The sequence below is a fragment of the Sinocyclocheilus grahami genome, unplaced genomic scaffold, assembly GCF_001515645.1.
Source record: "Sinocyclocheilus grahami isolate Dianchi unplaced genomic scaffold, SAMN03320097.WGS_v1.1 scaffold904.1, whole genome shotgun sequence".
Lineage (NCBI taxonomy): Eukaryota > Metazoa > Chordata > Actinopteri > Cypriniformes > Cyprinidae > Sinocyclocheilus > Sinocyclocheilus grahami.
The window spans coordinates 412,876-431,817 of NW_015506083.1; the positions used below are offsets into that span (position 1 = coordinate 412,876).

At 37.7% G+C, this 18,942-nt stretch overlaps 1 protein-coding gene across 1 annotated transcript; it reads left to right on the forward strand.

Annotated features, from left to right (window-relative positions):
• The first annotated feature begins 10,384 nt into the window (after positions 1-10,384).
• Positions 10,385-17,815, forward strand: LOC107564049 (T-box transcription factor TBX2b-like). Its single transcript, XM_016249046.1, has 7 exons — positions 10,385-11,139; positions 11,885-12,152; positions 12,813-12,959; positions 13,785-13,861; positions 13,952-14,118; positions 15,441-16,045; positions 16,522-17,815. Exons 1-7 carry the CDS (start codon positions 10,781-10,783, stop codon positions 16,951-16,953), a joined length of 2,055 nt encoding a protein of 684 aa, XP_016104532.1. The 5' UTR covers positions 10,385-10,780; the 3' UTR covers positions 16,954-17,815.
• The last annotated feature ends 1,127 nt before the right edge of the window (positions 17,816-18,942 follow it).

Here is an 18,942-nt window from a genome sequence, read left to right on the forward strand (position 1 = left end):
TATGTACAGTGGGTGTGTGTGTGTGTGTGTGTGTGTGTGTGTGTGTGTGTGTGTGTGTGTGTGTGTGTGTGTGTGTGTGTGTGTGTGTGTGTGTGTGTCACCATCCTGACTGGAGAGTCACCATCTTCTAAACTGTTTTAAGACTTTTAGTCTTCCGCTAAAAATATTTAAGCATCCAGACAATTTTACTTGAGAAGAAAACAATCCATGCGATAGGACATGAAATAAAATAAACCTTGGTAATTTTGTTAAATTTATGATTTAATTATAAATGAAATGCCACCACATACAGTATGGGGTGGCAAAAAAGATGAATCCCAAACATCGCTAAAGCCTACAAATCATATTTTAATACAAAGTTTCAGTCATGCAGCCATCAGGCTCTTTTTTTTCCCAAACACACCCAAATTTAAAATAGAAAGCCTTTTAATAAAAACATAATTACAGTCAATAATAGCTAATGTCAGACCTGGACAAAAAAAAAACGATTGTGATAGATATATGGTTAAAAAATCTATGAAAATACTGTATGTTCTATAAACAAGTCCTATACAAAATTTTAAGTATAAAGTAAATTTTTATTGAATGCAAGACAAAAATACAGACATAAAAATATACTTTTCTCCCATTTTTATTTCTAAACATAAATATGTGTGCATGCATATTTTGCATAAGTACTGTTTTAAATGGCTGATTTTTATGTGGAACTAACTGAGGCAACAAAATGTTCATGAGTTCAGAAGTGTGTGTTTCTTTGTAAATGTACTGCCTATACTCTGATCTGCATCTTGGGGCCGTTGAGAGACCAGCACAGCACCAGTACTTGGATGAATCGTATTCAATTTAACAGTGCTTGATGCCCCCTCCCTCAGCAGAATATCATTACATTCCAAGCATGTGAACTTTGACAGCCAGATATGTAACGTATCTGATCTGATCTCAGTTCAGTGGTACTGAGCTCATGGGCTGATTTGGAACAAGATATTTAGCTAGAGTCTCTGGCTTAACTCATGGCTCAACAGCACAGGGTTCCCCTGCCCCGGGCTTCAGCAGTGGCATAGCAGGGTTTTCATTAAAGCGTAATTGAAAGCGGCTCTAGTCCTGCTCTCTAGACTTCCTCCACTTCCACCTGCAATGTCTGGAAGTGTATTTAATGATAACAATGCTCCATGCAACTAGGCTCATTAATGATTCCCCTCTTCCCAACAAGTATGATGAGGTGTATCTGTTTTCATTTTGTGATTGGTGCCTGATGGTAAAGCCATGCCCACATGATCAAGAAAATGGTTCTCAAATGTGGCCAATCATTGCAAACAGGGAGGGTTTGATGTATATAAATGTCACACATTATTCAGAACAGCTCAGCAGCAAGACACCCTCTACTGGTACAACAGTGATGACTAAAACATAGGCCCAAATAAATGCATATGAGGGAGAGTTCGGAGAAACCTGAAAGCATTCCTTATTTTTGCAATTGCAGTTGGTGACAAAAGTGACAAGAAATTACACACTTTACAACGTTACACTCTTTTAAACATTTTAGAAAGACCAGCGGTCTGGTAAAATATGAAGATGAGGGGAATGAACCAGCTTTATTGTGCTGGCCACATGGACAATTCTAATGTGACAGATGGGAATGTTGTACTGTATATAATGAGCATGTAATACAACCCCATCCTGAATGTCAGTGATCTGGCTGTAGGGCACTGGAGGTGAGGATGTCTCCTGGCTTTGCCCTGTCTAATGGAGCTTGATTGGAAAATATGGAGATGGAGCGCTTGTGCTCGATTCATCTTCCTGCGGCCTGATCCACAAAGGGGCATTTTGACGTGCAAGCGCTAACCAGAGACAGCTGGGGCACCATGGTGGGATTATACTTTAAACAACATGACAAATCAGAGAAAGGAGGGGGAGGTGAGGAAGCACAGGGGCTTGTGGATGTGGGTTGCCGATGAGGATGGCCAAGACGGGCTGGGGTAAGTCACGAGTTGGCCCTGAGTCCCACTCACTCAGGTTTGACACTGGCACAACTCACTGATTAAGAGCCTCCTGTGTTTCCCTTTGATCTCAGGCTCAGTTTTTGAGTCTAATGCCGCCCTCCATGTATCTCTGTCACAGCGGCGCTTTCATTTGGGGCAATGTGTTCTGAATCAGAGCGAGAGGGGTAAACGCTTGTGGATGCTGGAGATCTGATCAGAGACCAGATTTGCTTGGGTGTCTTAGAGCGATTAGCTTTAGAGCCAAAGAGGTGTATGCTTTCCCTTGATCAGACATTTATATGTTGGTGAGGTCTCAGTTTTAATAACAACAAAGCCATTTTGATATCACGTGAAAGCAGACGGATTTATATCAGCCTGTATGGGGCCGGAAGTGAGAACAGAAAATGTAAGAAGATTATAGCTATTCACCAGAGCGCTCTAAAGCCGGACCTTATCTGTGCATTCTAGTGTGCTACTCTGTGTGTTTTTTACTCAACCACATTTCATCAGTGAACAGCACGAGGATGAAATTAGCCAAAAGTTGAAGATGCTGAACTGTTGAAGATGTTTGGACTCAAAACCATTATGTTTGTAAGCAATTACACCGTAAATGAATAGATTGTCTAAGTGAGTTTTGCTTTAAATGTAAAAAATGCTACATCCAATTTTTGAGCACAAAGCTGGCAGACCGATGGGTATTCGGGGGAAGAAAAAACAAATAGCCGCAGTCCAGTGTCTGAAAAGTCTCACAATGCGGGTGCATTAGGCCACACAAGAAAGGCTTTTAGGTCTTTAGTGGTGTTCATCAGCTTAAGTCCTTTAGAGTAATGAGCCACACTCACATTCCAGAGGCAGCTGGGGCTCAGAGAGGGACTGGGCCTGATCTTTGGCCGAGAAAATGATATCATTGCAGATTACGGCCGATAAAGCCATACACGGCCCGTATGCATGGGTACCGGTCACGTGTGTGTCCATGCAAGTTATAATGAAGAGAATAATACATAGATATAGCAAGGGTCTATTAACCCTCTGGTGTTGTTCAGTCATTTTTGAAGTCACAAACTGAAGTCTGTGCTCCAAAACATTAAACATTTCTGACAATTAAGTTGGATATTTAATTTTCAGGTTTATGCTCAAAAAGTGATTAACAGGTAATAAATGGATCATAACGATTCTATAAATATAATTTTGTACCATAAACTCCCCTAAACATAAATAAATAAATAAATAAAGAGTTAAACTATCTAGAATAAGTGATCATGCTGAATAAGCCATTAATATTTGCTTTATGAGCACTAATAAACAGCCAATATGCTAGTAATATACATGCTAATAAGAAACTAGTTAATGATGAATAGTTCCCTAATCTAGTTCCCTAATCTAAAGTGCTACCAAAGTTCTTCGAAATATCTTCTGTTTTCTACAGAGGAAAGGAAGTCTTACAGGTTTAGAAGCACACAGGGGTGTGTAAATGATGATAGAAAACTAACCCTTAAACATAAATAAACTTCTAAATTGCGGTTCTGTCTTGACTGTTTTTTTTTTTTCATTGAAACATTGTTATGCCTTGACAGAAATACTCAATGTCGTGAACTGTATATAATCTCTCATGTTCTCAGCTCTGGGCAATCACCTCTGGAGTCCTCCTCAGCCTGTGTAACATTTAATCTATCACTTTACTGCAAGTTAACTTCTCATCACATCTGCACAGCCCATTGTGCAATCTGATCTGCCTCTTTGAGAGAAATAAAGTTAATCTCAGAGATGTCTAAGCTTTTGAATGGGATTTCAACTTTACAGTTTCGACCTTGCAGTGACTCCATCTGAGCCCAGGGTGACCTAACATAATGTCAAATGTGTCCCAGGTGTGGACTGTGACCGGAGAGGTGAAAGCGAACGAGATTGATGGCCCTCTTCCTGCCTGCTTTCGTCTCTGATGTTAATAGAGATGATCATTCATAGGTTGGAGAACGGCTGGATGTAGCAGGCTAGTTGTTAGTTCTCTCGATAGATGACTGAGAAATGCAGAACACCTTTTCCAACCTTTTTTGTGTTATCTTTCTCAGATTTTCTGTCTTTTTCTTTATTTTTCCCTATGTCTAAAAACAGTCAGTGTACAATTTATTGACGACAGTCAGGTCTTGGGAAAGAGAAAAGAGTTATATGAAAATCTTTTGCTGTAAAAAAAAGCCTTACTCAATTTGGCATAAGAGAAAATTTTATGAAAGAATGGAAATTGTGACATTATTTTGCACCTTCATGGTATAAAACACAAAAGATTCTATTTTGTTTCAGGTCTTTTTTATGAAAGTCAAAGGAACCCAAAACTTTCAAGCTCTAAAAGGACATAAAAGTAGCATAAAATTAATCCATACAGCTCAACCTCAAACATCATATCTTTGATCACGTGATGCACAAGAACCAAGTAACCAAGTTTAGTTGACGTTTAGGGTTTGTGTCTTCATATTTGATGTAGTCTGTGTAGATATGTTTTGATCCAAGGTGATTAAAGACTTAATTATCATTTCATCATAGAAGTTATCATGTCACTTCAGAAGACGTAAAATATATAGATTTTGGAATGATAGATTTTGGAATGACAGTGAGTAAATTATGACAGAATTTTATATTTTGGACGAAGTATATTAATTGAATAGATCAGTTGTTTCCATACATCAGTGAGATTAATTGGAGATCAAATGGAGAATTTGCTGTCTTTTAGGAGAATTTGCATTAAAAAATTAATTTTGCTGTCTCCTGCTGAGAAGAGAAGAGAAGAGAAGAGAAGAGAAGAGAAGAGAAGAGAAGAGAAGAGAAGAGAAGAGCAAGTAATGTCCCATAACCTGTCCTCCCCACCTATTGACTCAACTCAACATATGGCTTTAATTACGAGTCATTATCCTCAGTATCCATAGAGCCATTCCTCTTGTGTGGGACCTCTGAGATCACTTCCTACACTAGAAGTGCATTGTCTCAGCACAGAGAGACCGAATGAGGGAAAGTGTGTGTGTGTGTGTGTGTGTGTGTGTGTGTGTGTGTGTGTGTGTGTACACTAAACTCAATCAAAAAAGCAATATAAGCAGAGAGTTCCCACAGAGCAGGGTTTGTTGCCAATTCAATACCACATAACCACACTGACAACAATATTTCCATCAGATTTCCTTAACCCTCCTGCTGCCTAACCCAAGCTAAGTTACCTGTGTTTGTATTAACCAGCCAGTATAAAAACATCTATAGAGCATTCCTCAGAGAGGTGTAATGCTGATGTAGGGTGAGACTGACCTGTGAAGTTAATACATTCACCTTACAATACAACCCAGAAGAGAGCTGACTCTCCCCCACACTCCCGCCAGCCTTTGATCAGTGGTGAATCTCATCCCAGAGGCTGGCTGAAAGAATTACCTTTTTAAGGCATCCCAAATATTTTTTCACCACTTGCCAACAGATGAAGATCAAAAAAATGTATCTTACAGGACTGCTTCTTTCTAAATGTGTGTGTGTGTGTGTGTGTGTGCGTGCGTGTGTGTGTGTGTGTGCGTGTGTGTGTGTGTGTGCGCTCTGTGCTCTGTGCTCTGATACCCCAAGCAAACATGGCTCAACTGTTTGTATTAACTAAAGCTTTCATACCTATTGTGTGATAAGTTTTGTACCCTTTAATAAAAGGAAATAGTTTTTTTCTAGTGCTGTTATTGGAAGCCTTTGGAGAATGGCTATATTTTGTCAGAATGGTTACCAAGGTGAAATGTTTTCAAAGAATACAACGATTTACAAAAGTATTTTAACTGGGGGTTTTATTGGCAAAAACATTTTATTAGGTGTAATCAAAATAAATTAATAAGTTAAGGCACTGCCTTGACATGCCTATAACCACAACAAGCTTTTGAGAAGGCTTACTTGCATTTATCTAATTTTTTTCAGCGCGCAAACTCGTGACACAGAACGGACATAGACGTTCAAAGTCACGCAAATACATATCCATCACTTTGTGTAAACGAATGGACTAGCACGCAATCTACAGATCAACAGGTATCAAGCTATAGAACTTTTGTAATTATCGGTGTATTATTGGTGTTGCTGATTTCAAATTCGTGTATTTTATAAATCATCTATAAATCAAGTGCAAATGAATGTAGATTAGTTATAGACCTAAATACGGTGTGGTACAATTTATATTGTTGTTGTTGAATATGAATCCGTAATACACACACACACACACATATATAGCCTATATATATCTTTGGAATAAAGGGCGACACAGAATTATATAAAAGTTCATAAACGTGTACATTTAATAAGACGATTTCCTTATTTGATGGTATTCTGTGACAACAGACGATTCATGTTGCTGCTTTCTTCTTTTCTTTGTGCGTGTAAAATATAGCTATTGAGCGCTCGTCTTATAAAATCAAATTGATCACTTCATCCTCTATTGGTGGAAAACAAGCCGTTGGGAAGAGATTTAATCATTATAGCCATATCTTCAAGAAAAAATAGGCTAGACACTTCTATTAGATTATAGCCTATGATATTGAAAATATGTGGATTGTTACAAGTAAGGTTGTTTAATATATGCTGTATGATGTGGCAGAACTTTGTAGCATAGTCGTTAATGATGTTAATGAGCTCATGGTATTAATAATTCGTAAATAAACTCATTTAAAACCATATTAATAAAGAAAACGTTCACATCTAGGCTATTTTATGAAGTAACATCTTACATAAACTGGAACAGAACACTTTTAGATTATATTTATCTCTAGATATTTAAATCTTGTTCTATGTTATTTGGGGTATTTGGTTTGGATTCAGGATGAAGGGCATGTTTGAGTTTACGAAGGACAAGGAGTGGCATCAATCATATAGGTCTAATAATCATATTTTATTTCCAGTTACTTGACTATTTCAAAACAAAACGTTCAAATTAAACGGCGAAGTCGTACGTTCTTTTATCGCCTTGTCTTTTGTAAGCTTAATAAATAATTTTCTTTGTCTTTGAGTTTTCTGTGCTCTACACCAAAGTAAACAAAGTATCTGAAACGGATAAAGACAATATTAGGCTATATAAAACAGGTTCTTATTAAACTATGACGTGATTTTATATTTCATTTTCATAGTGTTGATGTCACTCCTTGTGTTGTTGTATAAGAGCCCATGCTGACTCGCGAATAAACTGTAAACATTTAAGACCAAGTTTGAGTTACTCCAAAAAATAAAAACTATAGGATCAGCCATGTTCACTCCTTACAGAATTATTTGTATAATTATGACTCGTGGGAAAAAAAGTGCCCAAAAATGTAATGGATAGCCTATATGGTGATGAAACAATTCGTCCTATTTTGGCGCCTCCAAGTGAGCCTAACTGTTTTTTATCTCTTAAAAGTTTAATAGATAAAAGTAAAAATAAAAGGGTTGACTCCTACAGTTGTGTGGAAATGACACATAGACAATGACACAAGAATGACTGTATTTTGTCATAAGAATTAATGATAATGAAATAAATGTTTGCTTTACTATATCACGACGTGATAAAACAATAACTTATGTTATTTTTGAGTGTCTAGTTTTGACCTACATACATTTTGCAAAACATAAAAGAAACAAAAAGAGACATTTTTACATTTTAATATCACGTGGTTGTAGAATATGCACCTTTAGCATCGGCAGCACAAGGACAGCGGAGGAGAGAGTGTGAAGGAGGGGTTCTTCTGGGCTGTTCTTGAACCGAGAAATATGAAGAACTTTGACATGTCTTAAACGGTCTGGCGCCAAGAACTTGATCCACTGGATAAATACAGCGTTAGGGCATTTTTTGGGTGATGCTGTGCAATGGTGATTGCTTAGATTTGCGAAACCTTTTTGAAAACAACTGACTAGGCGGGGAAAGAGATGATGAATAACATTATATATTTTATCATTTTTGCATTTCTTTAAACTCAGTTATTTTAAGCTAAGACCAAAGAATGGTGAATGATGTCAATGAGCTCGTGGTATTAATAATTCGTAATTAAACTCATTTTTATACTCATCATAGTCGGTTCGCTATATTCGAAAAAGAGAGAAAGATTCATTTGAATGAAATCTTAAATAACACCTGCATTGACAACTGTGGTACGCGGGGCCTCGGCGTAAATTTACTAAAACAAATAAATGAGTTGGAGTACTACATGGATCTTTGTTTATATAATTAACTTGATGAGTATATACATGGTAAAATCATTAACTTGCTTCATGTGGGGTTAGTCTGTGCAAACCTCTTTTCAACATATTGTAGCCTACATAAACGGAAGTTAACGATGTTATTGCTCAACATTGTCAGTTGTGTAATTTATTTCTATCTATCCTCAGCTTTTGACATACCCTCGAACAAGTAGACGTAAATGCTTTGTAATTCATGATTTTTTTTATTCATTCAGGCCTAAGCAAACTGTCACATTTCTCAAATTAAAATATAAATTTAAACAATAAGTTGCAATATATCAATACAAATAAACGTACAAAAGCTTATCTATAAGTAGGCCTAATATTATATTTGTAAACAATAAATCAATTGCAGTTCAATAACTAAGAATGAAATAGAACACAAGGCACAATAAAATACAGTAGGCTAATGCGATATTGAGAATTAATATAGCTAAAGAATCAATTAAATACAGTCATATGTTGTTGACGATTACAGTATACAGTACAGAACAATTCAAAATCCACCTGCATTCATCATTTATCCTGCATAACTTTGAAAACATGAAGCTTGCCCCCTAATAAAAGGCTAGAACTCTTACCAAAGACGAAACATGTCGATACAGGATGATCCAAAACAATATATTTATGTCCTTCTTCTGTTGTTCTGAAATGAATGAATCTTTCCATACAAAGATACGTAACTCAAGATCCTCGCATCTGTCATAAATTCAAGCCCGCAGAGCTGCTTCATCTCTGACGGTAGGCTACTATTAGGTCAGAAGCAACCTGTGTCTCCCTCTCAGGACAGTTGTGAGTCCTTCAGTAGGAAGTCATTTCGGAGGTTTGGAGTGAGCATTTCGGAGAATGAAATAAGCCAACTGAAAAGAACAAACAAAACGCATTTCCTGTTGACTTTCCAAATATCTGAACAAATGATGTGTGGAATTAATGTCAATCATACATTGTTTCTTTCTCAAAGTAGTCTAGCCAGGATTGATCAGATTCAGACATCGTTTCAAACACAAGAGATAAATCTTCCATCCGTGGACTTTCACTAGGTCTAATTAATTGTTGAAAGCGGAAATAGGGTGGCACAAAATTTGGGGGGATTTTTCTCCACAACATGTAAGCTTTATGGAACACTGAGTGGATTGGTGCACTCTGTTTGAGAATTCGGGGGTAAATATGAATTGACAGGGGTAGATTCTTATTGTGGGACTCCAGCCGACTGGCGCCAAGCGCTCTTTAACAAACGGAGTCCCACTTAATCAAGGATCTGTTGACTAGCCTCTTAAAGGTACACGACTGCTTATGGAGCTTAAATCTCAGATTGTTACTCTGCTGTACCCTGTCGGTTGATTTAACGTGAACTAATCGTGAACAGTTCTGAGAAATAGAGAGGTCAGATGAAATTTATTGGCTACTAAGCTACATAACCCACTGATCATGCCTCGATTAACTGAATTTGTTCCAGGCGTGTATTTAAAAAAGCGCGTTTTGCCAAACTCTGTGTGATAGTACCTCGTTATTCCTTCCAGTAGGCAATCCGTAAAATGGACAAAAATCTCGCTGAAACCTTCCTTCCTCTTCGTCTTCAAACGCACTCTGATTTTAGACGAGCATGCCATTCCGTGCAACAAACGTTGCACTGAATATCGCCTGGAGAAGTAATATCCTGTAATATGTTACACCCGGTCGATTTAATATCAGTTAATTGTCAAAACGTTAGAAAAGTTGTTATAAGTAAGTGCATTTGTTCTTTAATATAGCTGCTACTAGAATGTCCGTGGCATGCGGGTTGCTAGATTATAAAACCGTTAAAATAGCGACAGTTTATTTGACATTAGAATAATTTTGGTATGTTAGTTACACGTAACTTTAAAATGTAATGTCCAAAATGCTATATTTATTAAAGTCCGACATTGGAGCATAAAGATCAAGAAAGCACACGACCGTCAAACCGATGAAACACAAGCCGGGAAAAGCACTCTCTTACCCGGCTGCCTAACAGCAAGATGACCGTTCCTCTGTTAGGTTATGCGGGGGTGGGGTTTCCAGATCCTTACTCTGTCATTGGTTAATATTTTATTCTGTTGACATGTTTTCTTACTGCAAATGCTTCGGACACCTTCTAGCCAGCCCCCCCTTCACGATCTTGGCTGGAGCTGTCAAAACCACGCCTATGGAGCTCTACAATTGGTCCAGAATGCGTAAAATCTGCAATCAAGACGGTTTGGTTCATTAGTACGAGGAACCAGTGAGAAGGTACATGTAAGACAGACACAGTTACACAGTGGTCAGGGAAGAACCTACCAATTCTACATCAGTGCGCAGGAATTTCACATCCTTGTTATTGGGGCAGCTTTAGTTTCTGTAGTGGCTTGGACAGAAGGAAAGCTGTAAATCTACACAGAAGTGTCAATGTTGCTCTATTGAAGGATATTATCACTGTGCTGCAACTGGACATCCCCGACGGTACTGCCATTTCCTACCAGTCCTCTTCAACTACTGTGAAACCAACACTGTCTTTTTAAGAGGGCGACAGCCAGTCGGACTTACGCGAGTGACAGGCGCAGTTATTTTAGAATATTATATTTTCATCTGACTTTTTGGATGCACCGATGAGAGATCCAGTTTTCACAGCGAACGCTATGGCTTATCACCCTTTTCACGCGCACAGGCCGGCCGACTTTCCCATGTCAGCTTTCCTTGCGGCGGCGCAACCCTCGTTCTTCCCAGCGCTCACTTTACCACCGGGTCTTAGTAAACCGCTGGCGGATCATGCGCTCTCCGGCGCGGCTGAGGCTGGCTTACACGCGGCGCTTGGACATCACCACCAGGCGGCTCATCTCCGCTCCTTCAAGAGTCTCGAGCCAGAGGAAGATGTTGAAGACGATCCTAAAGTTACACTAGAAGCTAAGGACCTTTGGGATCAATTCCACAAAATTGGAACCGAAATGGTCATCACTAAATCAGGAAGGTAAGGCCGTGTTATTTTCCCCCCTGGGATAACTTACTGATAACGATGTTTATATAGGCTACTTACCCCCGAAAATGTTTGGTCTGTTTCTCTATAGAAAATTTAGATTATTTAGTTCGAAATTAAATATTGCGCTATAGAAATTATGTTTTGGATGATCGAATTACATCAACGCCACTAAACAGCCACAAAAGGCTAAATTTTCTATTTCATGTCAGCATTAGAATAATATTCACATTTGTTCTGTTAAGGCTATCGTAAACAAACGCGTACCTGTTATATAGCCTAAGTACAGTTAATGCCTTTGAACAATGTAAATATTGCGCTACACAAAGGGGAACTACTTTTTTATGAAACACACACACACACACACCAGCCGTAATTGGCTGTGGGGTCTTTTTTCCCTCTTTTTCTTTTTTGACCTAGGCCCTACCTGAAATATGTAAATATAGGAAGGATAAAGGAGTAAAGAATCCCCCTGATTATAGGAATATTCTCGTAAAATATTAAAAAAAATATCAGCGAGGATATAGTCTGGTACGATTGTGTTATTGGATAGCCTGTTAGCTTATGCCACACGACCTAGATATGAAGGATATTTATTTCTGGTTAAAATGGAAAGTGTATAGCTGAACTATTTATTTGTATTTCATTTCTTTTAAAATGTCTTTACAAGGTTAACTACATATTTTGTTGTATGAATTCGGCCCCATGACCGATACGGTTATGTCTGTTCTGTCCACAGGAGAATGTTTCCTCCGTTTAAAGTGCGCATGAACGGCCTGGACAAAAAAGCTAAATATATACTTTTGATGGATATTGTTGCGGCAGACGACTGTCGGTACAAATTTCACAACTCTCGATGGATGGTCGCAGGAAAGGCCGATCCGGAGATGCCCAAACGAATGTACATTCACCCGGATAGCCCGGCCACGGGTGAACAGTGGATGGCAAAGCCTGTTGCTTTCCACAAACTCAAACTGACCAACAATATTTCGGATAAACATGGATTTGTAAGTTGCATGAATTTCTATTGAACTGCCTTCCTATTATGTTATTCCATTCAGTGATAGTATAACATAAAAAAGTTAAAGTTATCTAGGTGATCAAGAAGCAAAGATGATTACGAGATTAAGGCAAGCACAGAGTTTGGACATGTAGGGTGCATTGTTTTTTTTAATGTGTTTTCAGTGTCTGCGTTAAAATGAAGCATGAAAGAAAAGTTGCTTTAACATTAACTGCCATGGGGCAAACGGCAAACTAAGTCCCATGATCGACGGTCTGAGCCAAATACATGATTTTATTTTGTTTGTTTTATTTTATTATTATTATTTTACCCCGGGATATGTCGCCTAACACTGTTCTTATTAACATGTAAAAAAAAAAAGCTAGGTCTAGATGTCAATTTCGAAAATATTTTTGTATTATAATTAGCTACCAAGGTTTAAAAAATAATAGCTAATTAAACACTCAATTATACAATGATACGTACCTCAACTATCACCCCAAAAATCATAATATTATTACAGTAGAAAAATACATTTTAGTCTAATTATTATCATTATTATTATTATTATTATTATTATTATTATTATTGTGCAGATACTTTTAACTGCATTTTGATACCATTGATTGGTATTGTTATTGACCGGATACTTTTTTTTATCTTTCAGACCATTCTAAATTCGATGCACAAATACCAACCCAGGTTTCATATCGTTAGAGCCAACGATATTCTGAAGCTCCCTTATAGCACCTTCAGGACATATGTATTTCCTGAGACCGATTTTATAGCTGTCACTGCGTATCAGAATGACAAGGTAAGTTACTAGAGCGCCTAAATTTAGTTTAGATGTTTCTTTTATTTTTCAGTTGTTCGTTGTCATATTATTATTATTATTATTGAGCTCAAATAAACTATTTGTAACATATTTTATGTAGCCTATATTTTAGAATTCTGTTTAGTATATGCTATGTGTAGCTATGTGTCCTTCTGTCTTTTTGTCTTTGCCATGAATAGAATTCAATCTGTTGATTATAATTGGGATGACAGCACACTGAGTCTGGTGGCTCTATAAACGCAGTTTACAGACCAGTTACAATCGATACGCGCAACGAATAGTTGCTTGTATGTATAACTTGAGATGCTTAGTAAAACAATATGCTTAACAACACTGAGCTTTAGCTTAAACACTGAGTCTGGTGGCTCTATAAACGCAGTTTACAGACCAGTTACAATCGATACGCGCAACGAATAGTTGCTTGTATGTATAACTTGAGATGCTTAGTAAAACAATATGCTTAACAATCAAATGTGACCCCGTAAAAAAGAAAAGTCTAGTGCAGTGTGAAACTAGACTACATCATGTGAAGTCACAATGTATTTGACTGAACAAACAAAAGTATTCGGATAATTAACTAGCAATTAAAACGTTATAAACTTGAATTAATTAATCTTAATTAACACAATATTGAACCAGCCGTTGTGGAGATAGCCTTTAAAGACATTTGTATAGGCTAGTGTATTTCGATTGATAATTCGTTAAAAAATACGCATTACAGTTCCCGAACAATTTATTTTGAAATAGGCTGCCCTAAAGAAAGCATGAAAAAATGCAACAAATCTAATTTTACTCTTTTTCTAGATCACACAACTGAAAATCGATAATAACCCATTCGCAAAAGGATTCAGAGACACGGGGAATGGAAGAAGAGAAAAAAGGTACTGTGTCTGAACGGTTATTTTAAACCATCAGATATGCACAAAACACAAACATTAAGGTATGACATCTAATTTCACTTAAACTTTCAGAAAACAGTTAGCCCTGCCGTCAATGCGCATGTATGATGATCAATGCAAAGTCGATCGAGATGGAGGAGATTCGGACGCCTCATCTTGCGAACAAACTACTGGAAGGGATTCAGTTCATTCACCGATTGGACCAGCAACAAGTCCACATAAATTCAACAGACCCAGAGGTAAAAACATGGATTGCAATTACATTCGAGCTTTTGCTAATTTAGTGCAAAGTTTCTTATGTTTATTTATATGTTAACATAAAAAAACAAACATTTTCCATGCCAATTCATGATCATTCCATGATCAACTTATTTTAATGTTTTTTTTTGTTGTTGTTTGTTTTTTGAGATCTTGTTATTAGATTAGATTTTATTAGTTATGGACCTTTTTTACCTTATGTGGAGAGCAGATGAACTTCAGGCTGCTGCTAAACCAGCAACTAGTTAAAGCTTTTGAGAGTGAATTGATGCGTATGTTTACAGTGTCAGTATTTTTACAGTCAGTTTCCTGCTAGTTGTTTAATTACTGTCAGTTTGATCTGTCTGGCTGGAAGTGTTTCCCAGTGTCTGGTGTTTATTGCTCAAAATGCATTGAACAGCATATCATACCATAGCATGTGCAATTAGCTACATACACTATAAATATGCACAGCCATTGTTTTTTAATTTGTGATTACCCATTCTATTATTTTAAATATATCTGACCAGTTACAGGCTAAATTCATTTTAAGAGGTGAAAAGAAAGAACTGTCTGCTATAAAATACGAATTATCTAATACATTTAATCTTTGTGAATGTTCTCAGCTTTTTTTCTAATATTATCTCACAATTTGTTTTTTGTGGCATTTAATAGTAAATAAGGACCAGAGATCTCATTTAAGATATAGCAAAGTGTCCATGCTTTGGTTAAAACTTTATTTTTATTATTTTGCCTTTTAATTTAGCTTAAACAAACAATGACATTTATAGATGGAATGATGACTATTGTATTATTAAATTTGTTGAGGGATCAGTGTGATTAGCATTTGCTCAGATTAAATAAAAAATTCCAGCATAAAGTTTCAAAAATTAGCTGATGAGCCTCTTGGTTTTCTACAGAACCAGTTTATGAGAATTATTAGTCCTCGAAGCACGTCTGGTTATAGGTTTGTGATATGTGTATTGGTTTTATAGAGAATGTCTCAAGCACGTTTTGGTTCTGCTAATTTTTCATCTGAATTTCATCACAATTCATTAAGAACTCATAAAAAAGTTTCCTTTAAACTACCCAAATCTTAAACGTTTCATGAAGTCATGCTCGTGAATGAAAACAGAGGAAGGAAGTAATTAGTGTGGAAAACACATTTCGTCCATTCTTGTGTAATCAAAGGGAGTAATTATACAGATGCAAGTTGGTGTGTTATAAGGAGTGAAAATAACAGTCTACATTTATTAAACGGACACTTCGGTTTTATCAAATAAATAAATAAAGCTGATGCGCTTAACATATCTATATTTTCCAGATGACAAAAACTGCAATGAAAGTGACAACGAACTTGACCAAGATGATGACGGAATGATCAGAGTCAGTAGTCCAGACCAGAGACCACGATCACCATTCAGCCCACAATGTGAGGACAGAGTCAACGAGAGAACTAACCCAGAAAAGAAAGGGGACTATTCGGATTCAAGAAAAGAAACTGACTCTGTCTTCAGCATCAGAAACTTGGAGAAGGACAAACTGGACAGCAGAAATTTGAAAGAATCAGATACCTCCAAAAAGGATGCAGACTCTGTGGGCCTGAGCACAGTCAAAGATGGCTTTTCTCCAATAATGGTCCAAACAGAAAGCCCATCACATTTTAGTGCAAGTCACTTGCAAAGTCTAGCCCTCTCTGGTTTACATAATCAACATTTCTTTAACCCACTGAGTACAGGACAACCACTCTTATTTCACCCTGGGCAGTTTGCTATGACTCCTAGTGCTTTCTCAACCATGGGCATGGGACACTTGTTAGCCTCAATGTCTGGAGCAAGTGGACTAGAGAATGGCAGCCTCTCCTCTCAGAGCACCAGTTCACCCAACCCTTTCCCATTCCACTTATCACAACATATGCTTGCATCTCAGGTATGATGATTATTTATGATATGCATTATCACTAACCTATAATAAAATGATTTTTTCAAATCTAAATATTTGCGAATAGTATCTCCAGATGTTTTCACAGCATCCCCAAGATAAAACAGCATAAAGTAGTTCTTCAACCACCATCAATGCCTGTTTTATCTATTATACTTCTGTATTTTCATTCCTAATTTTACGGTTTCATCAGTTCTGTTAAACAATGTCGGCTATAGCCTAATCAGTCCTAAATGAGGGAAAATTATGTTTATGCTTGGAAACATCATTTTTTAATTATTAGGCTATATAACGCAATAAACTAAGCTCTTTGTCAGCCTCCTTTAGCCAACATATGTGCATTTCGCTCTAATTGGCTGCAGTATGGCCTACTAACTATAATTCTCACCTTTCTTGACAAGCCAAATTTATTTTTCCATTTTGATCTGATAATGAATTAAAATAGCTTGTTGTTTTACATTTAGGGTATCTCCATGCCACCGTTCGGGGGACTGCTACCCTACTCGTACACGTACATGGCGGCTGCAGCTGCAGCGGCCTCCGCTCTCCCCGCCGGCGGCGCCGCCTCCACCCTCAGCCGGAATCCCTTTCTCAGCAGCGCGCGGCCAAGGCTGCGATTCAGCCCCTATCAGATACCCGTGTCTTTTCCTCAGAGCTCCGGTCTGCTCACCACCAGCGTACCGAGCGCTCTAAGCGCGGAGTCGGAGTCATCGAAATCTGGCAGCAGGGAAAGCAGTCCTGAACACCACAGTCATAAAACCGGAAGCGGCCAGAACAAGGGATCTCCCAAATCTTCAGGGAGGGATTCCGTTAACGAACTGCAGAACATACAAAGATTAGTCAGCGGACTGGAGAAACACAGAGACGTGTCACCCCGTAGCGATTCGCCAAACTGACCCCACAAACACAACCATTCGCTGTTTCTAATTGCATAATTATGCTTCAGTGAAAAAAGGTCAACGTTTGATGGTTGAAGTTATGGCTCGGACATTGGAACATCCCTCATCATACCTGGATTTTGAAACATACGCTCACTTTTCGGATCTACAAGGCATGCTGATTTCATTCACCATTAATTTGGCGAAGAAACTATAGCCTACTATGAAAAAAGAAAACGCAAATCCCTGGACTGTTTTTTTCTGTTTTAATTTGGTTATCATGTAATATCCAAACAATTTTAGGCCCACATTTTTCAGTGTATTTTGAAAAAGGACTGCAAACGCAACAGTCTCTGACAACATCTGAGGATGCTCAACGTTCAAGTTGCGTGTGTCTGGGTCCCGTTTTTCTAATTATTTATGATAATAAAAATACAACACGTATGTAAATAAGGATAAAGGACTTAAGGAGACGGATTTTAATTTATTTAAAACTGTACATTGCTGTGTAAATACTATTAGGTCTCGATTTGTTACAATTATATATATTTTCCCATTTACAAATATGAATATTATCTAGCGCTTGATAACAGGAAACCGAATGTGTAATGTTTGTGATATCCTGCCAGATAGCCTACGTAAAGGAAAAGCCACTGTAAATCTAAATCTCTGGTGATACATTTGAAATCGATTTCATTTGTAGCTGAATTCAACAAAAGATGTTTAAATGTAATGATGGTCCATAGGCAGGGACAACTCAGGTTTCTTTCTAATCGTGCATTGAGAAGGTCATTGTGTAGTTTCTCTTATGAGAGCTTATCGGTTTAAACATCTCGGTGCTGGATTTTCGGGTAACTGAGCGATTTTGTTTTCATTCTCTCAGTTTCAATAAAACGAAAGTGTTCATTTAGTCTTGTGTATTCTTTTGTGTAAATATAGGATTATAGACTATATTTCCTATGTAGGCCTATATGGAATGCTACAAGCATTCTTGATTAGATCACTCATTGGTCAACTGATCAGTTTTATTGAAATGATTTAGATCAGATGCGTTAACCTTGCAGCTTTTTTTTTTTTTTGCCTTGCCTGATCCTGGGATTCAAACATTTGTCAATTAAGATCAACTACACAATTTCATTCCATATAAACGATTAGTGTAGCCTATAGGTTAGCCTGTAGCCTATTATATAGTTACATGTAGCTATTAAACCGGTTGTGCGCCGTTCTGCAGTTACCTTCAGTTAAAGCTGATGTAGTTGCGCCATCTGTTGATCACAGGGATGTATAGTTTATTCATCAAACACCGTGGTTCTGACAAATAATTGGTCTTCATCAATGCTAAAAGCATAATCGTAATAAAATTATGCTGTCTGAAAATGCTTCATAACGAAAGTCATACTATTAGCCATAATTAATGTTTGATCACAATTAATGATGTCTGAAACATAAAGAGGTTGGCAGTAGCCTACCTTCCAAAACTTTCCATCTGCGTTCACCATAATTCGCTCAACAACTTCAAAAAGCACATTGTGTTAGGCTGTGCTATTTTTACCGATTTGCTCTTTGCTTGTTTGTTCTGCGCGGGAATTGTCTTAAGTGCGCATTAATATAGGCTACTAATCTTGTACTGTACCATTATGCACCGTGTGGGGGAGGATAGAGAGAGTCGAGAAAAGTGTCACCGTCCTGGTGGAAGGGTTAATCTCTACGGCAGGGACGCCTCACAGCCTCAGCAGCAGACAGTCCTTTGTCCACAATCCGGCGCCTGTCGCCTGCCTGCCGGCCACACAGCCTCTGCACACCCGCGCACAATGGCTGACGGGATCTCCAGAGTCCGGGTTGGTAATTAGAGAGCCCCTCGCCTCTTTTCTTCTCCTTCTAAAACCATAATCACAAAACTCGTTTTATTGTGAGCCTATTGTTAAATTCTGTTACGTCCAATTAACAGAGCCAAATTCTCGACCTTGTACTCTCATGGAGAAAAAATGTTTGTCTAAAACAATTAGT

What these genes read in the sequence shown, in the direction of transcription:
- LOC107564049 (XM_016249046.1), top strand. Translation starts at nt 10,781, where the DNA reads ATGAGAGATCCAGTTTTCACAGCGAACGCTATGGCTTATCACCCTTTT. An exon ending in TTTCGGATAAACATGGATTT is followed by an intron (nt 12,153 to 12,812) that starts GTAAGTTGCATG and finishes TTTATCTTTCAG; the next exon opens with ACCATTCTAAATTCGATGCA. An exon ending in CTGCGTATCAGAATGACAAG is followed by an intron (nt 12,960 to 13,784) that starts GTAAGTTACTAG and finishes CTCTTTTTCTAG; the next exon opens with ATCACACAACTGAAAATCGA.